Raw genomic sequence first — 27279 nt, forward strand, 5'->3', positions numbered from 1 at the left:
CACCCGCACTTTACATAGCAGCTGCTATTAATTTAATAATCACAGAATTTATATTTTTTTTACACATTATTTATTCATACCAGGTTTCTGAAACCACCTCTCTGGCGCGCTAATATACATAGTATATTTCTTTACACAGAGAAAGAAGCCCTGAAGAAGCAGCCTGTGCCGCGAAACATGTAGGAAAGCTCCATGTGGTATACTCCACACTACGCCTGATTGTTCCTAATATATATATGTTCTTATATGTATGTGGGCTTTTGTATGCCCCTTCGACAAATTCTTTGTTTTAATATTTTTCTATGTATTAATAAACACATTTTTTTTTTACTTTTTAATATATCTGGATTTATGTGAGGTGAATTAAATTATCCAGGGATCACAGCTTAACACCCACTTAACATTTACTCCCTTTTTTAATGCTTTTCAATTATTGGGTTGGTGTTCCCTCGATATTGGGCTGTTTAAGCATCTGAACGGGGCCCCTACTATATACCATAGCATCTACACCTCCTATGTTCACCTTTTCTTTTATGCAAAGTACTTTTGGTGCACTAAACATATAAGAGGTTACAGGTACATTGTAGGCCATAAACCACATATTGACTAGAGCAGGTAATGAATTGGTTTATGTGAAAACTGTTGCCTGCCAAATCATTGAAAGCGTTGTCTCAGACTAATAAACCGGCACATCAAACGACTGTGCTTTTTGCACTGGAAAACCCCAGTGCCCTTGTCAAAGAAAAGACTGAATGTGTCAGTTTAGTGGGAACCACTAGGTTTTTAACTTTTACTTCGTCTTCCAGAAGATGATGTTTGGGGCCCACGGTGGTGAAAGACTCAGTCTAGGATCCATTCAGTAGGATATACCAATTTTTGCATACAATGCGTGAGATGGTACAATGTTTGCAATTAAACTTGGTGATGAACCTAACCCAATCAGGTCTTAAGTTTTCCTTCCTTTTACTCCGTCTTGAATTGGAAACCTCAGGGGTTCGGTATCTCATGTATGTTCTATCAACGATTTCCTCTGGGCAGCCTTTTTCCCAGAACTTATCAGAAATTGACTTTTGTGCAATTTCTGTTTAGGTGACAAAATTGTCCCTTTGGAATATTGTCCTTCCAAGAGAGATGGTGGCAACTCCAATAAGTGTAATTGCGTCACCTCCCACCCCACACATTGTGCCTAATGGGCTTTCTCAAAGGTGGGTGGTGACGTAATCATGCTGGGACTAGGTGGAGCTGTGTATGCCGAGGATTGTATTGTGAAATGCCCGTTTTTTTACCCTCTAAAACGTGAATGGATTTTTATATGGAAATAAATACTTTTTATTAGCGATTTGTTGGTTCTTTCCTCTCACCTCCTATATGAGTGACACCATGCTGAGAGCTACGGATTTGAAGTGTACAGTCAGTGGGATCGGAGCCACTTATAACACTGCGAAGCACATATAGACCTCTTTTAATTAGTGAGGTCCATTCAAGCAGGTGAGAAGACACCCAAAGGTCGGGTGAAGTTACTGAAGAGCTTTTGGTGTATGGGACCACACTTTGTTTCACGAACATGGAATCATTTATTTATAGACTGTGTGTGTATATAAGAATAGATGGACTTACGTAAATGTATTATATATAGATGATTTTTACACTGTTTTCAGATATTTATTTATGCACTATAATTTGAATGCACTTTATTATAGAGGTCATGTGATAATATTTCCAGACCACTTTTTTCCTGGAAATGTGTGTTGCTTGACCTGAAGCAATTGAAAAACAGTCTTCGTTTTTAATTTTACAGGGCCCCCTGCTAGGGTAGTATAACCTCTGTCTAAACAACATGAAGTAGAAAAGGATGGTTTTAGAAATTTGTATACCTGCGGAGCTAAATCCTGCACTGGAATAGAAAGGGACACACTTGGTTTAAATAGTAGAAATAACCAAGCTGCTAATGTAGCTGAGATGGCAGGATGATTTGGGACTTGGGAGGTAGTTGAGTAGCAGCTGCTAGCAATAACGCTTTAAAATTTCTGTTATAGATCATGGCCCGTCCAACAGAGACCCATTGTTTCTCAGGGGAAAGGTCAAACAATACCTTTACCTGGTCTAATAAAGCAGCCCTAAAATAATCCTGCAACACCAGTAGTCCCATACCCCCCATGGATTTACGTTTAGTAAGGGTAGAGAAGACAACCCTAACCCTTTGTTTTTTCCAAATAAATTGCCAAATAGCTACATTAATGTCTGGGCAGAAACGAGCTGGTAGCACTAATACAACAGTTCTAAAGTAGTAGAGATTTTTTGGTAACACAACCATTTTAAAACCAGCAATGTGTTCTAGCCATAATGATTCAAATTTAGCCAGTTGTGGAAGCTCAGTTCAGACTGGTTGCAATAAACTACCATAATTCACCTTATAAATGCGTGTACAGGGTCTAGATCTGAATGCAAAGGACCCCATCAAATGCTTTTTCCACATCTAATGCAAGGAATGCAGTGGGAAGCTTACGAGTTTCAGCTATCCTAAGTAAATTCAGAATCCTACGGGTCCCATCAGACGCTTGTCTTGGTTTTACAAACCCCACCCGATCAGGGGAAATCTGCATAGGTCTGATATTAGATACAGATATAACCTTAGCATAAGTTGAGGTCTGTATTCAGGAGTGAAATTGGTCTGAAATTTTGTGGCACAGTGGGCTCCTTCCCTGGCTTAGGCAATGTTTTGATTATGGCCTGGAGCATTTCTCTGGGAAAAGAGCCAAAGGATGCAGCTTCATTAAAGACATTAAGTAAGTGAGAAATTAAAATATCAGGAAAGGTGTGTGGGTTATGCCTGTGGGGATGGCCCTGTGGGCGTGTACATTTAAATTATTCCTGCCTTGACTACTCCTGCAGGGGCAGCATAACCCATTCAGCTAATAAAGATGGAGGCTGCGTCTGTCAATGGGCGATAGAAAAAATCACGTGTAAATATATCAAAATTGTGGCAGTGATATAACACAAATAGTGAATAACTGATCAAATATGCTGTATAAAAATAAACTGTGTAAAAATAACTGTGCTCAAAAGTCCATACTGTGCAATAAAAACAGTCCAAATAAATATAAAGTGCTGCCACAATAAAAAAATCAATTCTTCAAAGGTGGCAGTAGTGCTGTAAACATGCAGGAATAAAGCCACAAATAAATGATCAAAAGTGACAATGTGCTTCAAAAGGTGCCTCAGTGAAAATATCTCCACAACTGTGCACCCCCTTGTAGTTGGGTCCCGGCCTTAATAAATGCGACCTTGCAACCAAGCTCAGTCATAAAGCGCTTAATGCCTTCCTAGGCTGGGTTGAATCTGTTCAATTCCCCCAGGTGGGGATCCTCTATGGGGTATCGCTCTTTCTGATATGCAATAGTGGTGTCATACATGAAAGGAAGAGAACTCGATAGTGCTGAAATCCATTAAAATTTATTTATAAAAAACACAGTAAACTTCTCACATTTGGAAGTTGCTTGAGTGCACCAATCTACAATCGACATTAAGGTAAATAACATGGTTGTGTGGTAAAGTAACTGTAAGCCTGGGATCAGCTGCATCAGCCAGCCGTCGCTCAGTCTGTGCAGTGTTCCGTCCGTGCCCCTCCCCTACGTGTGATGAGAGAGGGACCTCTCCCAAGCAAAAAAAAATCAAGGCATAGACAGCAATACAAACGTTTACTATACAGACTATACTAAAGCTTTCCTACTCTAGCCAAAACTAGTACAAAATCTTGAAAAGAGTTTTACTTTAGGACTCACAAGAGCTAATAGGTATTTTTAGCTCTTGAACTTTACCCATATTTGTCATCCCCATTGAATACATTTGCAAATCTACAAGTAGTCTTACCTTTAAGTTCTAGCACAACTAAATTTCCTGGCGGCAGTCTTTGTTGGCTGACAGCTAAAGATACAGGCCTTAATTCAGTTAAACTTCTGGTAAGTTCATGTGGTTCATCTTCAAGGACTTCTTCAGTGTGGTCATATTCATCAGCTGAGCTGTGACTGTTGCCATGCTTCAAGCTTTCCCTTAAAGCCTGAAAAAAACAAAATTTTCTATTGTGAGAAATCAGTTCCAGTACCTAGATTTTTTTTTTTTTCCTTCTCAATTTTTATTACATTTTTCCAATATACAACAGAACAAAGGAAAAGAGGGGGGAAAATATATCAAACAAGGACATCCGGTAAAGTTCACGACAAAGTTCATGCGCAATGACATCAATCAGTACCTAGATTTTAAAGTAAGTTGTGCTGTGAGATCTGGAAAGATAAACTGATATGCTGTTCATATTGATCACCATTTTCGGCTGATAGGTTTCTCCCGCTAAAGGTTCGGTACATCTCTACTATCTGCTCTTTTGAAGCATGAATGTTTCATGTTGGTGATTTGTTTTGCTGTATGTAAACAAAACCATTAATAAAAATTATTTGAAAAAAAAAAAAAACTGCCTAAGCAGTAACAAGAAAAATGTATCTTTGTCGTGAATTCCTCCCAAGCTTCCAGGCATGTTGGTGTGCCCAATGCACCCATGTATCTACAGCCTCAGAATATTTATCTACAGTATGGACTACATATAGAGTAGCTAATTATACTTGAAGATAAATGGATATAACCAGTTTAATCCTGATAACAAAGAGTCCGGTTTTCATTTAGCACAACTCATATTTTACTTCATACCAGCTAAAACAAACCAAAAGGTAAATTGGAACACAGAATGCTCAAGAAATTAAAGTAGTACATAATTTAACTAGGCAAGCATGAATTTAATGTCAGAAGTAGCTTCCTAACCCTCATTTACTAAGGCTTTTCTTACAGATTATGTGGATGAATATTTCTTCTAGAGTTTATTGGGTAACAGAGGATTTCAATTATTCTACAAATTGGGTAATACTCCTTCACCTTGAAGTCCTTTGCCTCCAATTAAACTACTAGAGAAAAAGGTTTAGTGGTTAGTACAAAAAAGAGTGAAGGTAAGCATACTGTATATTACCAAATGTGATTTGTTTTTAAAATTTCTTACACAATAGCATTTCAGTTCTAGCTAGCAAAATCATAAAGACCTGCTTTTCATTTTATCAAGGACACACACTGGCATCCAGCTAAGGTCCCTAAAGTAGAACTATACTCACCTCTACAAGCACTTTCATCTGCAGATCTCCTGGGTTTCAATCTTTGGTCTTTTTGAGGCTGGGCTGGGATGACAACACTCCAGCGCTTGCACAGGAGTTTATTTATCTTGGCAAATGCCGAAACTAAACATGAAGCTGTACATGCGTAACTCAGTGTACATTGTGATCAAACAGATAAGAATACTTTAATGCAGAACAGACATACTATGTGTCTAATCTGCAGTACAAATCTTGCCTGTTCACAAATAGTAACAAAGTTAGTTAGGTTGAAAAAAGTCTATCCTGTTCAACCAATAAAAGGTAAACAGTTAAAAAAAAAAAAAAAAAAAAAAAGGAGAAATCCAATACAATCCCATATACACAATCCTATACCCACAGTTGATCCAGAGAAAAGCAAAAAACCCTAGCATGATCCAATTTGCTCCAGCAGGGAAAAGAACATCCTTCCTGATCCTCTGAGAGGCAAAACGGATATTTCCTGGATCAACTTTAACTATAAATGTTAGTATCCAGTTATATTATGTGCATTTAGGAAGTAATCCAGTCCCTTTTTTAAAGCAAGCTACTAAGCTGGCCAGAACCAGCTCTTGAGGGAGTCTTTCATAGCTTTTACTTTGAAGAAACCTTTCCATATTTACACATTAAATCTATTTTCTTCCAGATGTAAATAATTCCCCCATTGTCCTCTGATGACCCTAAAGTGAATAACTCAACACCAAGTTCACTATCTGGACCACTTTTGTATTTATACATGTTGATTATACCACCCCAAATCTCCTCTTCTCAAGAATGAATAAATTCAGTTCCTCTAATCTATTCTCATAGTTGAGCTCCTCCATGCCTCTTATCAGTTTGGTTGCTCTTCTCTGCACTTTCTACAGTTCCCCGATATCCTTTTTATGAACTGGTGCCCAAAACTGAACAGCATATTCCAGAGGAGGTCTTACTAATGATTTTTACAGGGGAAAACGGAATTTTTGTAAAATCTTACCTGTAAAATTCCGTTCTCTGAGTCCTCCGACAGTCGCCGCCTCTTCATATTCGTCACAATGGGGTATTAGACTTTGCTCCGAAGGAGTAGCTAGGCAACAGAATATGTTAACATTAAAGCTTTTAACACATCCCACCCTCAAGGGGTGGTCCCCTCAGTCAATACCCTCCTACTTCCTGCAACCATATCTCAGTTTCAGTGGAATAGCAGTAGAGTATACAACCAAACCCCAAAAGAGGGGCGGGGGCGGCGACTGTCGGAGGACTCAGAGAAAGGAATTTTACAGGTAAGATTTTACAAAAATTCCGTTTTCTCTTACGTCCTCCGACAGTCGCCGCCTCTTCATATTCGTCACAATGGGGACGTCCCAAAGCAGTGCAAACATGAGGGGGTGGGAAACGCATTCCGCGCCGTAAGGCAACGCAGTCTCCGCATCAAGGAAAGGAACCTCACCAAAGGAAGGAAACCAGCTGGGCAACAGGAAAAAAACTTGCTCAACAGGAGCAACAACCCAGGAAAAAACAAAGAACCAGGGGATAAAAACTTATCCCAACAGCCAGAGGTCTTAACAAGGGACCCTAGGGAACTGCCGCACTAAGAACCTTGCGGCCAAAGGAAGCATCCGCCGATACCTGAACATCCACCTTGTAGAATTTTGTGAAAGTGTGCACGGTCGACCAGGTCGCCGCCTTACACACCTGGGCTACAGAAGCCCCAGGATGACAGGCCCAAGACGTACTCAGAGATCTAGTAGAGTGCGCCTTCACAGGCACAGGGGGAACCTTCCCCTGCAAAGCATAGGCCTGTTCAAAGGTCTGCCTGATCCATTTGGCGATGGTAGAGGCCGACGCCGCCATGCCCTTCCGAGGACCCTCTGGAAGAACAAACAAGGAATCCGTCTTTCGAAAAGACTCAGTCGATTTAAGGTAAACCCTTATCGCCCGAACAACATCCAAAGAATGTAGTCTCATCTCTTTTGGATGTTTAGGCTTTGCGCACAGCGAAGGCAAGACAATATCCTCATTGAGATGGAATTCCGAAACTCGCTTCAGAAGAAAAGAAGGATTAGGTCGCAAGACCACCTTATCCAAGTGAATAACCAGATACGGAGACTTGCAGGACAAAGCCGCCAGCTCCGACACTCTGCGAGCCGAAGTGATCGCAACCAAAAAGGCGACCTTTTTGGACAACATAGACAACGAGATCTCCCTGATCTGTTCAAAAGGAGCACGTTGTAACACAGATAGAACGAGATTCAAGTCCCAAGGGGGCAGAGGATCCCTCCTAGGAGGAACCAGATGCCGCACTCCCTGAACAAAAGTGCCAACCAAGGAGTTGGAAGCCACGGGACGTTGAAAAAGAACGGCCAGCGCAGACACCTGACCCTTTATCGTAGCCAGCGCCAAACGCTGATCGACACCTGTTTGAAGGAAGGACAACACTCGGGAAACCAAGTACTTGCGGGGTGAAAACCCCCTGGACTCACACCAGGCAAAATAGGCCTTCCAAGTACGGTAGTAAACCTTCCCCGAGGAAGACTTCCTCGCGTTGATCAAGGTATGAACGACCTCAGGGGAGAGACCCCTCTCCTTCAGGACCTCGGTCTCAACAGCCAGGCCGTCAAAGCCAGCGACTGTAAAGCAGGATGGTATATCGGCCCTTGAGACAGGAGATCGCCTCGAAGAGGCAGACGCCACGAGGGCGTCGACCGCCAGATTCACGAGGTCTGCGTACCAGGACCGGCGTGACCAATCCGGCGCCACAAGAATCACCGTGCTGCGTTCAGAGTGTAACCTGCGAAGGAACCTGGACAGCAACTGAATCGGTGGAAACGCGTACATCAGCTTGTACTGATGCCACGGGGCCACTAACGCGTCCGACGCGTCTGCCCGAGGGTCGCGCGTCCTTGCCACGAACCTTCTCACCTTGTTGTTGAGACGAGACGCGAACAGGTCCACATCTGGAAGACCCCACTTCGCGCACAACATCTGGAAGACAGCCGGGTGGAGAGACCATTCCCCCTGATCCAGGGTCTGGCGACTCAGATAGTCCGCCTGCCAGTTCTCCACCCCCGGAATGTGAACCGCCGTTATCGCCGGGACATGAGTCTCGGCCCAGGACAGAATGTCGGCCACTTCTCGAGCCGCTCGGGCACTCCTGGTGCCCCCTTGGTGGTTGATGTAGGCCACCGCCGTGGCATTGTCCGTCTGCACCCGAACCGGGCAGCCCTGCAGCCGGTCCGTCCAACGATGAAGACAGAGATTTATCGCACGCAATTCCAGAATGTTGATCGGAAGGGAGGACTCCCCCTCCGACCAAGTTCCCTGGGCGGACAGAAGGCCCAGAACACCACCCCAGCCCGACAGGCTGGCATCCGTGGTGATCACCGTCCACGAGATAGGACGAAAAGACTTGCCCCCCGACACCATCGGGGACTGGAGCCACCACAGAAGGTCCCTTCTGGTGCGATGGCCCAACGAGATTTGAAGATCCAGAGATTGAGGTCGCCCGTCCCACCTGGACAGGATCTCCACTTGGAGACCCCGCGTGTGAAACTGGGCGAAGGGAATCGCCTCGAAGGCCGAGACCATCAATCCCAGACATCTCACACACGTCCGCAGAGACGAGTGCGGAAAGTCCCTGAGGGACCTGACTTCCTCCTGAAGAGATCTGAGTTTGTCTTCCGGCAGGAAGACCTTCGCCTGAACCGAGTCCAGGATCATTCCCAGGTAGGGAAGACGAACCGACGGACTCAGTGTCGACTTTGGAAAATTTATCGTCCAACCAAACTCCTGCAGAGTTTGCATCGTGACAGACAGGTCCTTCTCCAGACCCTGGCTGATCGCAGACCGAACCAGAATGTCGTCCAGATACCCCAGGACAGAGATGCCCTGGGCTCTCAATAATGCCAGAACCGGTGCAAGCACCTTGGTGAAAACCCGCGGAGCCAAGGCGAGACCAAAAGGTAACGCCACGAACTGGTAGTGATCCTCCGCAATGGCGAATCGAAGGTACCTCTGGTGACCCTCGAAAATGGGGATGTGAAGATACGCATCCTTCAAATCGATGGAGGCCATGAATTCCCCTGGAACCAGGGCAGCCACCACCGACCGCAGGGATTCCATGCGGAACTTGCGAACCCGCACAGAGCGGTTTAGAGCCTTCAAGTCCAGAATTGGACGAACCTTGCCCTCCTTCCTGGGCACGGTGAACAGATTGGAATAAAACCCCCGAAATCTGTCCCGATGAGGCACCGGAACCACCACTCCCTGAGCCCTCAGGTCTCGCACCGCCAGGTGCAGGTCCCGTAAACGCTCTGGAGACAGTTGAAGATTTGAGGGAAAAAATATGCTCTCCGGCCGAGAGAGAAACTCGATCTTGTAACCAGATCGACCGATCTCCTGAACCCACCTGTCCCGCACGCGGGCCAACCAGGGTTGAAGAAAACCGAGCAAGCGTCCCCCCACCCCAAAACTGGGTGAGGGCGCCCCTTCAGGCCGCACTGTTATGGGCAGCGGGTCCGGACTGACCGGACTTCTGTTTATCAGACCAGGGCTTCTTTTGAGAGCCTTGTCCCTTGAACGGTTTGCCCTTCTAGTGCGACCGAAAGGCACGAAAGGACCCCTGAGGGGGCCGAAAATTAGCATGCTTCTTCCCAGAAGCCCCCTTAGCCTTGGGGAAATGGGGCAAGAGAGTGCTCTTACCTCCGGTGATCCCCTTAATCAACACATCCAAGGACTCCCCAAAAAGGCGAGACCCATCATAAGGCAGATTGGCTAAGGTCTTACGTGAAAATTGGTCCACCGACCAACACTTCAACCAAACCAGGCGGCGAGACAACACCGCCACGCTGTGTACACGTGCAGCCAACGGGACTAAGTCCAAGTCCGCATCACACAGATACATGACACCCTGGTGGATTTGATCCACCATATCCAGGGTCGCCGGCGAGGCCGAATCGGCCACTAGGACGCGCCTAAGCATCTGCGTCCAACTTGCGACAGCCTGGGCCGCCATGAGAGAGGCAAACAGAGCTTTAAGCATAGAACCCGTATCAGAATAAGTATGACGGGCAAGAGACTCCATTCTTCTATCCGTGGCATCACGGAACACCGGGGAATCCTCTGCAGGAATCGCAGTGGATTTGTTCAAAACCGCAATTGCGTGATCCACCGTGGGTGGTACACACCACCGTTCATCAGTGGAAGGCGAAAAAGGATAACGCAGCTTGAACCTACTTGGCACAGCAAAAGGTTTGCGTAAATTGCGCCATTGTTCCTTAACAGCGCGCTGAAAATCATCATTGCAGGGAAAAACCTGCGGCGTCCTGCATTTTCTCTGCGTCCCATAAGCCGCCAAGGCAGCGGGGGGACACACTTAATCCTGCAAACGCAGCGTTTGTTTTATGGAAGCAATCAATTCATCCATGATTGCAAGCTCTTCAGGCGAGCCAGGGGGAGAATTATCAACCCCCTCAACCTCAGCCTCCACCTCGGACCCCACTAGATCCAGGGAGGAGCGGGACCCCGATAAGGAGACCCCCGCCATAACAGCCCCATCACCTTCACCCTCAGAATCAGAGGAAATAGAAACTCTGGGTCTTTTAGTAGATTGAGCAGCCACCAGCATCTGCACCTGAGCAGCAAGGCCGGCCACAATAGTGGCCAAATCCCCCCCTGGGGGGGAAACAGCGGTCCCCTGGCTTTCCACCAAGGTGGCAGGAAATTTGCCCTCCTGAGAATCCATTGCCCCAATATGATATGCCGGAGAATAAAGGGTTAACTGCCCCTTTAACAAGCGCGGCGAGCGCAGCCCACCGCACCACACACAAGCACAATGAGACCCCCACAGGGACAATAAACTGACACAGGCAATGGATATAGCAAGAACAGAAGGATAAAACCTGAGGAGACCCTCGCCGCTGCTGCTGCCTCGATCGGTGTACCCAGGAGAAGAGGAAGTGATGAGACCAGGGCGCTCTATTAAAGCCTATGGGAGGCTACAAGAAAATGGCCGCCATGCATGTAGAACATGCGGCCGGAGCGAGTGCAGGCAAAATGGCGCCGTTTGGCGCCGAAACCGCCGCTCCTACAGTACAGTAATGCACATAACACCATCCATATAAAAAAACATGGCAGATCGCCGCAGCGATCGCTGTATTGTGCCCAAACATGCCACAAAACATGCCCCACAGCACACAGCTTCTCACACTGAACAACAGGCTGACACAGACAGTGTCACACAGCTCCCCCCCCCCCCCCCCTTGCAGCCCACAGCATGCAGCAGAGTGATAGGGAGACAAACAGTGTGAACAGAGGCAGGTTACACAGTCCCAGACTGACACCCCCCCAGACAGACAGGTCCCCACATAGATACACTTACCTCTCAATGGTGTGGGGGACCCACACAGGCGAACAAGCCGCTGCACATGAGGCAGGGAGAGTCGCATACAAGACGCACAAAATGGGGGTTAAGAAACCGCACAGCGTCCAGTGAGGTAGCCACCTCACCAATCATCCCTGCACCGAACAGGGATGGGTCGTTCACTGTGCCAGGAGCGTTACCTGGCTGAACGCTCGATGGCAGGCTGGGAAGCCACTGACCCACGACCTGCGACCAGGGGGATCAGCCCGAGACCCAGCCCGCATGATCCTCTTTGTCAGAAGAACTAACAAATGCTGACAAAAAGAACAGCTAAGTAAAAGGTAGAGAAAAAACTCAAACAAAAATCAAAAAAGAAGAAAGAGGCTGGGGCACAAAGCCCCAGCACAGAGAGAACCAGCTACTCCTGACAAGCTAGACATTGAAACTGAGATATGGTTGCAGGAAGTAGGAGGGTATTGACTGAGGGGACCACCCCTTGAGGGTGGGATGTGTTAAAAGCTTTAATGTTAACATATTCTGTTGCCTAGCTACTCCTTCGGAGCAAAGTCTAATACCCCATTGTGACGAATATGAAGAGGCGGTGACTGTCGGAGGACGTAAGAGAAAATTATATCTCTCTCTTTGGAGTCCATACCTCTCTTAATACAAGGACTTTGCTCGCTTTGCAAACCAAGCTCATAGTGCCCCTTGCAGTCTGCCCCCCGCCTTTCTAATTAAAGTGCCCCCTTTTACACTGTCTGCCTCCCCTGCACAGTCCTACCTCGGTATAAACAGATAGCTAATACTATTAGCAATGTTTTTTAATTTTGAGTATGAGATTGGAGACATGCTATTGTAGATGGTCAGAAGCTGCGGACCTGATATAGGAGATACCGCAGACATTATACAGGAGATAGTCAGAGACTGTGGACGTGCTACAAGTGATAGTCAGAGACTGCGGACATGATACAGCAGATGGTCAGAGACTGTGGACGTGATACAAGAGATGGTCAGAGACTGCGGACGTGACACAAGAGATGGTCAGAAACTGCGGACGTGACACAAGAGATGAAGAGCACTGAGGAGGGGGGGCTGAAAATCACTAGGGGGGGCTGGAGAGCACTGGAGGGCCAGCAAAAGGAGTTGGATAGGAGGAGTGGCGGGGCAGCTGCATATAGAGAAATTGATCTTTCCATATACCTCCTGCAGCTGCTGAATGCCTGATTCTCCTCCTCTCCCTCCTGCAGTCATTCAGCGCCTGCAGGAAGAATATGGAAAGATCAATTCCTCTATTTGCAGCTGCAGGGCCGCTGTTAGAAACCTACCTAATGGGGCCCCCAACCCTGCATACCTGCTTAAAAATTCAATCAGGGGAGATGGGGGGTCCTGGTGCATATTAGGGAGAAATGGGTGTCCTGGTGCATACTGGGTAGAGATGGGGGGTCCTGGTGCATACTAGGGAGAGATGGGGGGTTCTGGTGCTTAGTGTGGGGGAGTTGGGGGGGTCTGGTGCTTAGTGAGGAGAGATGGAGGGTCTTGGAGCTTAGTGGAGAGAGATGGGGGGGGTGTCTTGATGCTTAGTGAGGAAAGAAGGCGGGTCTTGGTGCTTAGTGGGGAAAGAAAGCGGGTCCTGGTGCTTAGTAGAGAGAGATTAGGAATCTTAGATCTTAGAAGGGCAGGTGGGGGCCTTGTTGCTTAGTGGGGAGAGATGGGGCATTTTGGTATTTAGTGGGGAGATATGGGGGGTCTTGGTGCTTAGTGGGGGGGGGGAGATGGGGGGGTCTTGGTCGTTCGGTTAAAATTTTTGCGGCCTTTATTTTCTCTTTACATATTCGGTTATATTCTTTGTAACATTTAAACGATGATAGTGTTTCTTTTTTTTTTATTTTTTTAAAAGCTCTTTTTTTTATTATTTATTTAGAGTTTAAATATAAAGTATAAAAATTTGAATGGGTTACGTTTTCTGAGTGGTGCTGCCCACTGAACACAACAGCAAGGATAATTTTTGCTGCACCATGATACAAAGCATCATAGCCCTGGCATATGTACACACGTCCCCTCCACTGCCTTTGCAGATTAAGGCAGAGCAGTGTGAGGAGGTAAAACAGCAGCTCAAATGCTTGTCTTTACTGTTTCCCCACTGCAAACATAAACTAGACCTAAGGTAATCATCTTTCGAAAAAAAATTTCACCCCAAACCCACAGGACATAAACATTAATGGAATATCATTACCTGTTGTTCATATTCATCACTCTGATCCGAATGGCCATCTTCATCAGTTTCAAAATCTTCTGAGTAATTCACATTTGGAACGATATGAACAGCTGATCCACTTTCGGATTTAATGTTTATGGAACTCTACAAAAATTACACATAGCCATTTGTAACAACATCATCAACAAAAAACATCAGTGAACAATGACAGTTTTAGAGAACCTTAGCTTTAACAAACAAACCCTGATTTTTTAATGGCTGAGTAGTAGATCTGATTACATAAAATATATCCATTAGATGGAGTAGATAAAGCACCAAGAAAGCAGATACCTGACCTTTGATGATGCAGAGGGCTAAATGTTGGTGTACCCCAACTGAAAAAAGGAAAGCACACAATGCACCTAAAAGTCCCATAAGGAAATCCCAAAGTCTCAAACCATTAAAAAAGGAAGCCTTCCACATGTGATAATAGATTTGGCAGGAAGTAGGTTTTCAAGTTTTAAAGTGACTGTAAAGGCTCACTTATTTTTTTTTAAACAACAAGCAGGTTCATACGTACCTGCTCTGTGCAACTGAATTGCACAGAGCAGCCTCAAACCTCATCTTTCTTGGGTTCCCCACCAACACTTTTGGCTCCTCCTCTTCTTGGTGTGCCACCACAGGAAGCTTATAAAAGAATTTGCAGTGCCAAAAGAAAAATTAAAATTAAAAATGTGGAACTTATCTTCAGAACAGTCCAAAGTCAAACACAGTCTATAGCCAATCAAATAGCTGCTTTATCCAGTGATATCAAATGAGGTGACAGTTCCTCGATCAATCTCTCAGTAGTGTCATGAAGAAGAGCATAAAACACAACATAGTGTAACTCTGCTGATAAGGAGGGAGGGGGGAGGGAAGGTTTCACCCGTGATGGAGAATAAACTCAGTGACAATCCTCCTTTTCCCCTATGTATCAAACAAAAACGGTGAAAGTAAGCATGTAGGGGGTTAATCTCACAGCCTTCCCAGTCAGCGGAGAACACAGCCTGGCGTAAGCAACAATCCACCTGTAGCTTTAGAAATCAGACTGCTGCTTGTAACACTCTCATCCAAGCCGGAATTCAGTCATCCATGGGGTGCATAAGCTCACAGGCAAGTAGAGGAGATTGGGGATCAGGTACAACCCAAGTACTCCAAGCAATGCAATGGAGTCACAGAAGATTTCTTGATGTTCAGGATTCATCAAAAGTTCACCAAAGTCCACAGTATGACTGACAAACTAGTTTCCAAGGCCATAAAAGTCTCTTTGTGAAGCAAAAGATTGTACAAATATCCAATAATTGGGATATCTTTGAGACAGGGAAAGCCCAGAACCAGGATCTTTGTGAATAAATCTGGGGGGCCGAGGCAAAACTGAAGGGAAGAACAACAAACCGACAGTGGTGTTTGCCCACAGCAAATCAAAGAAAAAACTTTGGAGATCTGGAAAGACAGGAATGTGTAAATACACATCCTTGGTGTCGATGGATGCTAGAAAATCTCCTAGATAATGGAAGGCAATAGCTGAAGGAAAAGATTCTATTCAAAATTTTTGAGAACATACAAAATGTTGAAAACCTTTAAATCTAGGATGGTAGAAATGCCTCCAGTGGGCTTAGGAACTGTAAACTGGATTTAGTCAAAAATGTGAAACCTTTCAGATAAAGGAAAAAAAACTTCCTGATCCAAAATCATTGAATGGCTGAATAAAGAGTCCATCCAACACCGCTAAGACATGAGAAGATGTGAAGGAGGGGAAAAAAAAAAAAGGGAGGGGGGGGGGGGGTAAGGTGGAGAACAGAAACAAAACAATATGCTTCTGGAAGAATGATTAAACATTCCCATAGACACACTCCTAAAACTTGTGGACAGCATTCCTATAAGAGTTGAAGCGGTTATAGCTGCAAAGGGTGGGCCATTAAAGTTCATGTGCAGGCATCCCAATACTTTTGGTAATATAGTCTATGTTCCTGCCTTAGATTTGGAACTTGAAGATTGAAAGGGATGAAAGGAACCTTCCTAACCTTAGGAGTACCACTGGAGGATGTGCGAGTTTTCTTTTTCTGGACGACAAGTTTATTTTTACCATCTGTAATCTCATGATGTACTTATCAAGGAGGTACCAAACAGGTGTTTGCTTTCTAAGGAGAAATGCTCAAGGTGCTTTTTGCACCAGTTGACCAGGATTTAAACCAAAAGAATCCTCTACATGTGAGTGGAAGAGACTCATCCTGGAAATCTGACCAACTCCACCAACTCAAAGTGTGTCCACCAACTCGTTCATGCAGTAGTGTAAGGTTGTGGGTAAAAGGTTTAACTAATTGTGGACTGAGGCATCCATTGAGACAAAGCAGGGTCTACCAGCAGGTGGATCAGAAAAATCTTAGCTGGTTGAGGCAATTTAAGGGATTGCATAACGAATACCTTGGAGTAGAGCTGCACGATTCTGGCCAAAATGAGAATCACAAATTTTTTGCTTGGAATAAAGATCACGATTCTCTGTGTAACATCTTTTAAATTATAAAAAAAATTGGGATAACTTTACGGTTTTGTTTTATTTTTTTTATTTTTTTATTCATTAAAGTGTATTAATTGCGTTTGAAAGACTGCTGCGCAAATACAGTGCGACATAAAAATTTACAACAATCACCATTTTAATCTGCAGGGTCTCTGCTAAAAAAAAAAATATATAAATGTTTGGGGGTTCTAACTACTTTTCTAGGAAAAATAAACCGATTTAACTTGCAAGCAATAAGTGTAGGAAAAAGGTTTAGTCTTTAAGAGGTTAAACTTCCTGCCTCCGGCAGAGGGAAAGAAAATATACAATGTAATCATTTGTGTTTACAGTTCAGTGGGAGACTAATGCTGATAGGCTTTTGCAGGAGGCTTTTTTTTTTTGACAGCTGCTCCTTCACAGCTATGTAAAGAATCGAGCAAGTGTCATGTTAAGATCGTCAGGGGGAGTGAATCGCGATCTCGATTCTGTTACGATTAATCGTGCAGCTCTACCTTGGAGTGAGCAGACTTGGGCTTCTTTAACGCTAAACAGGAGTGTACAGCACCAACAAGGGTAGCTATAGTATACTTAATGCAGAACTAAACCCTCCTACCCTTTTTAAGCCAAAGAAGCTGCCATCTTAGCCTGTTTGATTTGACACTGCTATGGTGCTGCACAGTTATGATGTCAGCCATTTGATGGTTTCACGATTTGGTTGAAAGCACAAGCAAACAGTTCGTATTCCCGACATGCCGTTTACTTCCACTTAAGGTTTGGGTGAAAACTCCACTACAAATGTAAAACAGCATGGAACATAATTTGTTCTTATTAATAATCTATAAATAATTAAAATGTATAACTCTACCACAAGTTTCTTTTTACAGATGTTTCATCCTGATTGGATTCCTCAGAAGATGAGGGATCATCATCAACTACCATGTTCTCCTCGCATAATGTGTCTGGGTCAAAGGCAAAATCAAAATCTGATTCAGGAGGGGGAAGTCGAACGGGCACAGTTGTGACCCCTGCAATCTATGGCCTCAATAAGGCCAGAAATGATATCCATTAAATATAACATTAAGGCAGGAAATCCTAAATATCGTATCAGAACAGTTGTTAAGAGCAATACAAAGTAATTGCCCCAAACCACAACACACCACAGAGGGCTACCTCCAACACCAGCTTTAAAAAAAAACACTATATATATATATATATAACACAACGTTTTATATTGAACAAAAATATGGAAAAGCAAGTTTTTTCTAAAAATATGTGAAAGTCATATAAAAGATTCAAGGTAAAAGCACATCACTACTTTCTCTTTAAAGCCAGTTCACACAGCAATTGCACTGGAACGTGGAGCGAGTGCAATTAAGTGCTATGCACGTTTAAGCCCATTAATTTGAAAAATCACAAATCACAGTGAATTGTGCCAAAAGTAGTGCATTCACTACTTTAAAAAATGTACTGTAACCAGATTGCATGGTACTGGTACTTTGCGATCCAATGCAGGCAAATGCACTGTGTTTGCAATGGGCATTTGGGGTGTCGTTAGGATTACATTGACACTTGCAGGAGATGGTGCACCCAGTGTGTAATTTTACAATGGCAACATCAAACCAAATAATTAAATAAAAAGAATTTCTGTTACCTGCACCCATGCTTTTCTTTGTATCTTGCCCGGAGCTGTATGATTTCTCCTCCCAACAACAGTTGTTCCATCATCTAAAACTAAACAAGCCAAAATAGATTAAATACAAAAAAAAAGAAAAAAGAAAAAAAGCCATCATAACCAAGTGGGAGTGATTATAGTCCTAAAAGTGTTTGCAAAACCAACAAGGGAGGTTAAACACCTGTCTTAACTAATAAACAAACCTTTTTGTTTGTTCATTGGTTATAAAGCCATTAAAGTTACCTGTTGTTTATGCCAGTACTTTTTTTTTCTGTCTCTATGGGCTAAAGATTTTGTTGGGGACAAGATAACCAGATCATATGTACCCTGTACCAAGCAGTCCCTCTAACCGTCCAGAACCCTGTGTGCTTGGCTGGGTCTGCGACCTGTTGGGCACTACAGCGGCATTTGGCTAATGGACAATGGAACAATCTCTGTGTTCCAACACCTGGCACTGAATTAAACACTGTACTGACAGGAAGAGAAATCTCCGACTGATAGTGCAAGGAAAGTCTCGGCCTCCAATGCTATTAAATAAACATTTCACTGCCACTGACCACAAACAGCGGAATTGGTAAATAGCTTCAATACTATTAAAATTCAATTCACCTATTCAATTGAGCCATGATTTGGGATGGGGGGAGGGGTGGGGGGGGGTACAGTGGAATAGAGAAAAAGCATTGCCTCTGACCACAAAGGCTGGAGGAGGGTTTATTAGTACACTTATTGTACCTATCAAAATCAATAGGAGGTTAATTCTTGCGATTTCTGACACCAATGCTGGTGTTAGTATTGGATCCACAGGCACCAATGCTGTGGGTTATTAAAGTGACCATTCCAATCCTGGAGACTATTATTTCTACCACTGTCACTAATGCTATTGGTTACTAATGCAGCCACTGACAACGATGCTGGGGTCAATTATTGTGGCCACTGACCGCAATCCTGGGGGCAATTATTACATCTACAGACACAAACACTTGGTGTTTTTGCTTACTGTCACAGACACCAATGATGGCACTTATTTTACTCCCACTATCTCTTCAGTGTGGGCTGCAGTAAGCTACAAAAATAGCAGCAGGACTGAAATCTTTGGGTGTTGAGGTGGATTACAGTCCAATCATTTTGAATGGGTTGCCTAACTTGATGCAATGTACCTCAATGCCTGAAAACACACTGCTATTGTGCGAACCCCCTGCACTCAAAGCTCTCTATATTCTTCTAATTCACCACCACTAGTCTAGAAGAACATTCAAATCCAAATCCTGTTTCATTAGACGGTCTTGTTGTTGACCTTGGAGGTTTAAATGTATGTTGTAGATCTTTGATATTAACTTTAAGAGCCCATTCACACTAGCGCGACTTGTGAGGCGACTTGTGTGCCCTCAAGTCGCCCCAAGTCGCTTGACATAACAAAAGCAATGTTAATCAATCAGTGCCGTCTTAATTGGCACTACTGAAGTCACTCCGACTTCAGAAAAGGGTCCTGTACTACTTTGAGGCGACTTGTGATCCGACTTGTCCCATATACTTCAATGGGAGTCGCCTCCTTATCTTAATTGAAGCGACTTGCGATCCGACTTTCCATAAAAATGGCCCTGAACAAGAAAAAGAGAGCATTTTTCTGGAGGCAGGCGTGACTTTTTTTGGATTTAGTGTCTGGGGGGGGTCTAAAAAGTGTACATGTGACGTTTCAGCTCTGTAGCATGTCCAGAACCCCAAAAAAATTTCATTTTTCTTATAATTATTAATACAGCAGTGTGGCGGCTTCTCTACACCTTGCATTTTTTTTTTTGCTGGCATTTATCGGGCATTTTTTGGGCGTCTTTGGAGGCAGGCATGACTCCAAAGACGCCCAAAAAATGCCCGATAAATGCCAGCAAAAAAAAAATGCAAGGTGTAGAGAAGCCGCCACACTGCTGTAGTAATAATTATAAGAAAAAACTGAATTTTTGTAAAATCTTACAGTAAAATTCCTTTCTCTGAGTCCTCCGACAGTCGCCGCCCACTCACAAGTCTTCACCAATGGGTATTGACCTTTGCTCCGCAGGAGTAGCTAGGCAACAAGAATTGTTAATACAAAAGCTTTTAGCATAGACACACCCCTAGGGGCTGTCCCCTCAGTCAATATCTCCCTGCACCAGCATTCCCAACTCAGTTTGGTAGCATAGCAGTAAGAGTACACAAAAACCCCAAAAGAGGGGCGGGGGGCGGCGACTGTCGGAGGACTCAGAGAAAGGAATTTTACGGTAAGATTTTACAAAAATTCCGTTTTCTCTTACGTCCTCCGACAGTCGCCGCCCACTCACAAGTCTTCACCAATGGGATGTCCCAAAGCAGTGTAGACATGAGGGGTGGGAGACGCAACCGTAGAAAAGGCAACGCAGTACCCACATCAGAGAAAGGAACCTTACCATAGTAAGAGAACCAACTTGGCAACAGGAAAACGTGCTCAACAGGAGCAACAACCCAGGAAAACAAGTAACCCAGGGGTAAAACACCCCAATAACCAAGGGCCCAAAAAAAACAAGGGTCCCTAAGAAACTGCCGCACTGAGAACTTTACGGCCAAAGGAGGCATCGGCCGATGCCTGAACATCCACCTTATAAAATTTTGAGAAGGTGTGAACGGACGACCAAGTCGCCGCCTTACACACCTGGGCCACAGAAGCCTGATGACGGTAAGCCCAAGACGTACTCAAAGATCTGGTAGAGTGCGCCTTCACAGGGAAGGGAGGAACCTTCCCCTTCAAGGCATAGGCTTGCTCAATGGTCCGTCTGATCCATTTGGCGATGGTCGCAGCTGACGCCGACATGCCCTTCCGAGGTCCCTCAGGAAGGACAAAGAGGGAATCCGACTTGCGAAAAGATTTAGTGGACGACAGGTAAACCCTGATAGCCCGAACAACATCCAGAGAATGCAAGGAAACCTCCTTCGGATGCTTAGGCTTCGCGCAGAGCGAAGGCACGACAATGTCTTCATTAAGGTGAAACTCCGAGATCCTTTTCGGAAGAAAGGATGGGTTAGGTCGCAAGACCACCTTATCCTTGTGAATCACCAGGTAGGGAGAGCTGCAGGACAAAGCCGCCAGCTCCGACACCCTGCGAGCCGAAGTGATCGCCACCAAAAAAGCAACCTTCTTGGACAACAGAGACAACGAGATCTCCCTGATCTTTTCAAAGGGAGCCTGTTGTAACACGGACAGAACTAAGTTCAAGTCCCATGGAGGCAAAGGTTCCCTCCTAGGAGGGGCCAAATGTCGCACCCCCTGAACAATGGTGCTAATCAATGAATTAGACGCCACAGGGCGTTGAAAGAGAACGGCCAGCGCAGAAATCTGACCCTTAATCGTGGCCAACGCCAAACGCTGGTCCACTCCAGTTTGGAGGAAAGGAGTATGAGCGAGGGGAATACCCCCTGGACTCACACCAGGCAAAGTATGCTTTCCAAGTACGGTAGTAAATTTTCCCTGAAGAGGCTTTTCTTGCCTTGATCAAAGTGGGAATGACCTCAGGGGAGAGACCCCTATCCTTCAGGACCTGGCTTTCAACAGCCAGGCCGTTAAAGCCAGCGACTGTAAAGCAGGATGGAATATCGGCCCTTGAGACAGAAGGTCTTCCCGAAGCGGCAGGCGCCACGGAGCGTCGACTGCCAGATTTACGAGGTCTGCGTACCAAGACCGGCGAGGCCAGTCCGGTGCCACCAGAATCACTGCATGCTGTTCCGAGGCCAATCTGCGAAGCAGCCTGGACAGAAGTTGAATCGGGGGAAAGGCATACATCAGACGATACTGATGCAAGGGCGCCACTAACGCGTCCGAGGCGTCCGCCCGAGGATCGCGCGTTCTTGCCACAAACCTTTCCACCTTGTTGTTTAGACGAGACGCGAACAGGTCCACATCTGGAGAACCCCACTTCGCGCACAACATCTGGAAGACATCCGGGTGAAGGGACCATTCCCCCTGGTCCAGGGTCTGGCGACTCAGATAGTCCACCTGCCAGTTCTCCACCCCCGGTATGTGAACTGCCGTTATCGCCGGGACGTGCGTCTCGGCCCAAGACAGAATGTCGGCCACTTCCCGAGCCGCTCCGGGCACTCCTGGTGCCCCCTTGATGGTTGATATAGGCCACCGCGGTGGCATTGTCCATCTGAACCCGAACTGGACGGCCCCGAAGCCGGTCCGTCCATCGCAGAAGGCAAAGCTTTATCGCCCTCAATTCCAGAATGTTGATCGGAAGGGAGGACTCCTCCTCCGACCAAGGTCCCTGGGCGGACAAAACGCCCAGAACACCACCCCAGCCCGACAGGCTGGCATCCGTGGTGATCACCGTCCACAATAATGGACGAAAAGACTTGCCCCCCGACACCGCCGGGGACTGGAGCCACCACAGAAGATCCCTTCTGGTGCATTGGCTCAACGAGATCCGCAGATCCAGGGATTGCGGCCGCCCGTCCCACTCGGCAAGAATCTCCGCTTGGAGACCCCACGTGTGAAACTGGGCAAAGGGGATCGCCTCGAAAGCCGAGTCCATTAAACCTAGACAGGTCAGGTCCCTCAGGGACAACCGGAGAGACGAGTGCCGGTTGTCCCTGAGGGACCTGACCTCGTCCGAAGCTTGTCTTCCGGTAGGAAGACCTTTGCTTGGACAGAGTCCAGAATCATTCCCAGGTAGGGAAGACGAACCGAAGGACACAGAGTCGACTTCGGAATGTTTATAGTCCAACCGAACTCCTGCAGTGTCCGCATCGTGGTGGACAGGTCGGTCACCAGGCTCTGACTGGCGTTTGACCTTATTAGGATATCGTCCAGATACCCCAAGACAGCAATGCCCTGTGCTCGCAACAGGGCCAGAACCGGCGCCAGCACCTTGGTAAAAACCCGCGGAGCCGAAGCGAGACCGAAAGGCAACGCCACGAATTGGTAGTGATCCTCCGCAATGGCGAATCGAAGGTACCTCTGGTGACCCTCGAAAATGGGGATGTGTAGGTACGCATCCTTCAGATCGATGGAGGCCATGAATTCCCCCGGACTCAGGGCAGCCACCACCGAGCGCAGGGATTCCATGCGGAACTTGCGAACCCGCACAAAGCGGTTCAGAGCTTTCAAGTCCAGAATCGGACGCACCTTGCCCTCCTTTCTGGGCACAGTGAACAGATTGGAGTAAAAACCCCGAAATCTGTCCCGATGAGGCACCGGAACAACCACCCCTTGGGCCCGCAGGTCCCGCACCGCCAGGTGCAGATCCTGCAAGCGCTCCGGAGACAGCTGAAGATTTGAGGGAAAAAAATCTGCCCGCCGGCCGAGAGAGAAATTCGATCTTGTAACCAGATCGAACGATTTCCTGAACCCATCTGTCCCGAATGTGGGTCAGCCAAGGTTGTAGGAAACCGCGCAGACGTCCCCCCACCCCAGAAACGGGTGAGGGCGCCCCTTCAGGCGGAAGTGGTATGGGAAGTCGAACCGGACTGGCCGGACTTCTGCTTACCTGCCCACGGCTTCTTCTGGGAGCCTTGGCCTTTGAAGGGCTTGCCCTTGGATTGCGACCTAAAGGCACGAAAGGACCCCTGAGAGGGTCTAAACGAGGAATTCCGTTTACCACGGAAGGACTTATGCTTGTGAGACTGGGGTAAGAGAGTACTCTTGCCCCCCGTAACCCCTTTTATCAGAGTATCCAAAGCCTCGCCAAAAAGGCGAGATCCCGCGTAGGGAAAATCCGCCAGCGTCTTGCGAGAAGATTGGTCGACCGACCAACTTTTCAGCCATATCAGACGACGGTTCAGTATCGCCACGCTGGACAGGCGCGCAGCCAAGGGAGCTAAATTCAAGTCCGCATCACACAAGTACATGACACCCTGATGGATCTGATCCACCATAGCCAACGTGGTAGGCGGAGCCGAATCAGCCACCAGAGTGCGCCTGAGCATCTTCGTCCAATCTGCAACAGCCTGTGCCGCCATAATGGAGGCAAAAATAGGCTTCAGCATAGAACCAGCAACCATATAGGCATGACGGGCAAGAGACTCCAGTCTCCTGTCCGTAGGGTCCCGGAAAACCGGGGTATCCTCAGAAGGAACCGCAGTAGCCTTGTTCAAAATGGCCACCGCGTGATCCACCTGAGGCGCCACACACCAACGCTCGTCGGTGGAGGGCGCAAACGGATAAAGCAGTTTAAACTTACTTGGCACAGTAAAGGGCTTCTTTAAATTGCGCCACTGCTCATTAACAGTATGATGAAATTCCGCAGGGCAGGGAAAAACCTGCGCTGATTTTCGAGTTCTCTGCGTTCCAAAAGCGGACACCCTAGCAGGAGGAGTAGGCTCATCCTCTAGGTGCAAGGTATCTTTAATGGAGGCAATCTGCTCATTCATGAGTGCAAGCTCTTCAGGCGAGCCAGGGGGAGAAACATCAACCCCCTCCACCTCTGCCTCCCCCTCGGACCCCATAAGGTCCAAAGATGAGCGGGACCCCGAGAAGGGTACGCCAGCCACAGCAGCCACATCGCCCTCTGAATCAGAGGAAATGAATAACCTGGCCCTTTTAGCGGATCGATCAGCCATCAGCATCTGCACCTGAGAAACCAAGGATGCCACCACCGCGGCCAGATAAGCCCCCCTCGGGGGGTGCAGCAGCCCCCTGGTCCCCCACCAGGGCGGGGGAAACTTGCTATCCTGAGAATCCATGCCCCAGCAATGAAAAGGAAAAAAAGGTACTGGCCCTTTAACACCACGGCGAGCGCAGCCCACCGTACACTACAGTATGCACCGATCCCGCAGGGATAGAACACTGAGCAAGGAATGACAGGACAAAGAAGGTAAAAACCTGGAGAGAGCACAACAGGCTGCTGCCACCGATCGCTGTTCCCAGAGAAAGAGGAAGTGATGCAATAGCTGGCTGACTGATATAGCCTATGAGGCTCCGCAAACATGGCCGCTCGGCTGAGGGATGAGGCTACAGGAAAATGGCGCCGACATGTGCTCGAACGAGCGCGGCCCGCCAAAATGGCGGCGAATGGCGCCAAAACACGGCGCTGTACAGGGACAGGGCCGGCCACAGCATATATGCAAAAAAATGGCGGATCGCAGCAGCGGCCGTCGCACAACACATGTCTGTACCTAAATCTGCACCCAGAGCATAACCCACAGCAGAGCAGGATGGCCCCCCCTCGCAGCCCACAGGCAATGCAGCCATACAGGGATCTGACAGGGAGCCCGCATTTACACAGACATGGGGGGGTTCTACACAGCCACAGACTGACACCCACACAGAAGGTCCCCACACAGAAGGTGCTTACCGTACCAGAAGGCGTGGGGAACCGTCTCCAGCGACAAACCGCTATCAAGGCAGACAGGGAGTGCCGCAGCCAGGACGCTTGTGGACTGCAGCCATAGATCGCAGCATGGCGTCCAGTGAGGTAGCCACCTCACAGGCAGCATCCCTGCAGCGAACAGGGATGGGTCGTTCAATGTGCCAGGGCAAACCTAAGCTGAACGCTTGATGGCAGGCTGGGGATCCATCTGGCACTCAGCCCTGAGATCCAGGGCGGCCAGTCCGAGACCCAGCTCCGCATGAGCATCTTCATCCGAAGAACCCTAAACTAAAGCTGACAAAATAACAGCTAGTAAAGAAAAGAAAAATACTTGAAATAAAATCAAAAAGGGTAGAAGGCTGAGACTAAAGCCCCAGCACAGGAAAGCCTGCTACTCCTAAGCTAGGCAAGATCAAAAACTGAGTTGGGAATGCTGGTGCAGGGAGGTATTGACTGAGGGGACAGCCCCTAGGGGTGTGTCTATGCTAAAAGCTTTTGTATTAACAATTCTTGTTGCCTAGCTACTCCTGCGGAGCAAAGGTCAATACCCATTGGTGAAGACTTGCGAGTGGGCGGCGACTGTCGGAGGACGTAAGAGAAATGATATTTTTTGGGGGTTCTGGACATGCTACAGAGCTGAAACTTCATTAGGTACACTTTTTAGACCCCCCCCAGACACTAAAGACATGCCTGCCTCCAAAGACGCCCAAGAAATGCCCGATAAATGCCAGCAAAAAAAAAAAAAACAGGAAAGGGAAATTAGGTCACAACACATCATATTCTGATTGGCCAATTACAAAGTTGTACAAAGTCGTCTATCATATAAGTCGTGTAAAAAAATTCACAAGTCGCGCTGAAGTCACGCTAAAAGACGCCCCTTATGAGGCGACTTAGAGGTCGCGGCAGTGTGAACCGAGCCTAAAGGAGTAAATCTTCCATTTATACATAAACAGACTGAGAAGTGATACATGTTAATGTATTACTTAAAGTAATATTTTTTTTTTTTTTTTTTCAAATAGTTTTTATTGGTTTTAAAATAGCATGAACAAAAATGCATTCAACATGTCGTCATATAACAGGAAAAAAAAAAAAGAATAGTTCACTTTTGCAACCGAAATACATGGCATAGTAATTCACAAAATGCAACAGGTACAATTAACTGTCAATTGTCATTCCAAATGATCCATGGATCCCAGCGTGTATTGTGTTTAGAAATAGAGTGTGAGCGTAGCGCCAGTGCTTTCTCATATTCATATGTTAGATTCACTGAGGTCACCACTTCTGACAGGTTTGGGGACTCTGTTTTTTTCCACCTCCTAGTGATGGTGGCCCTAGCGGCCAATAGTATATGTGCCGTAACCCACCTATCTTTGATGGGAATCCCATCAATATCTAGAGTGAGGATGGCTAAAGCAGGGTTCGGTGCGATAGGAGTTTTTGTCACTGCCGAGATAAGGCCAAAAACTTGGTTCCAGAAACTAGCTAGGTTTTTACATGTCCAGAGAATATGATATAAGTTGCCTACTTGGCCACATTCCCGCCAACAAAGCGGAGAGTGTGTTGGGTAGAACTGGGATAGTCTATAGGGCGTTAGATACCACCTTGACAAAATTTTTTGGGATAGTTCCCAATGGTTGGCACATCTCGACACGCCATACGAGTGTCGAAATGCGCACATCCACTGGTATTGCGAGAAAGAACGTTTAATGTCGCCTTCCCATTTTATCATGGGGCTAGACTTGTAGAACTTGGTCTTGGCGTTAAACATGTGGTAGAAGAAGGTGATGCCTTTAGTCGGTCCAGAGAGGTTTGTAAAGAATCGGATGGTCGGAAGTGGGATAGTGACCTTAGGAGGGGGATATTTTGTCAGAAACGTGGCTATCCGTGTATACGTGAAGAGTTCTGAGTTCGGAATGTCATATTGACGCGTGAGGGTTGCGAACGGTTTCAGTCGGTCTGTGAGAAAGAGGTCGTCAAGCCAGTGTATGCCCCTATCTCTCCATTTCAGGGTTGAGAGACACGGGATCAGAATGTCTAGGAGGTTGATGGGTAATCTCTGTTTGTA

General features: G+C 46.5%; 1 protein-coding gene across 1 annotated transcript in view; it reads right to left on the reverse strand.

Moving 5' to 3' along the window:
* KATNIP (katanin interacting protein) overlaps positions 1-27279 on the reverse strand; it is a gene marked incomplete at its 5' end in the record, with an annotated part of 198564 nt that overhangs the window by 136611 nt on the left and 34674 nt on the right. Inside the window, 3 exon segments of the mRNA XM_082261741.1 lie at positions 3871-4057; positions 13739-13864; positions 17887-17966. Of these exon segments, the coding sequence (XP_082117867.1) occupies positions 3871-4057; positions 13739-13864; positions 17887-17966 (393 nt within the window).

Source organism: Pelophylax lessonae, assembly GCF_965119305.1.
Source record: "Pelophylax lessonae genome assembly, chromosome: 6".
NCBI classification, from domain to species: domain Eukaryota; kingdom Metazoa; phylum Chordata; class Amphibia; order Anura; family Ranidae; genus Pelophylax; species Pelophylax lessonae.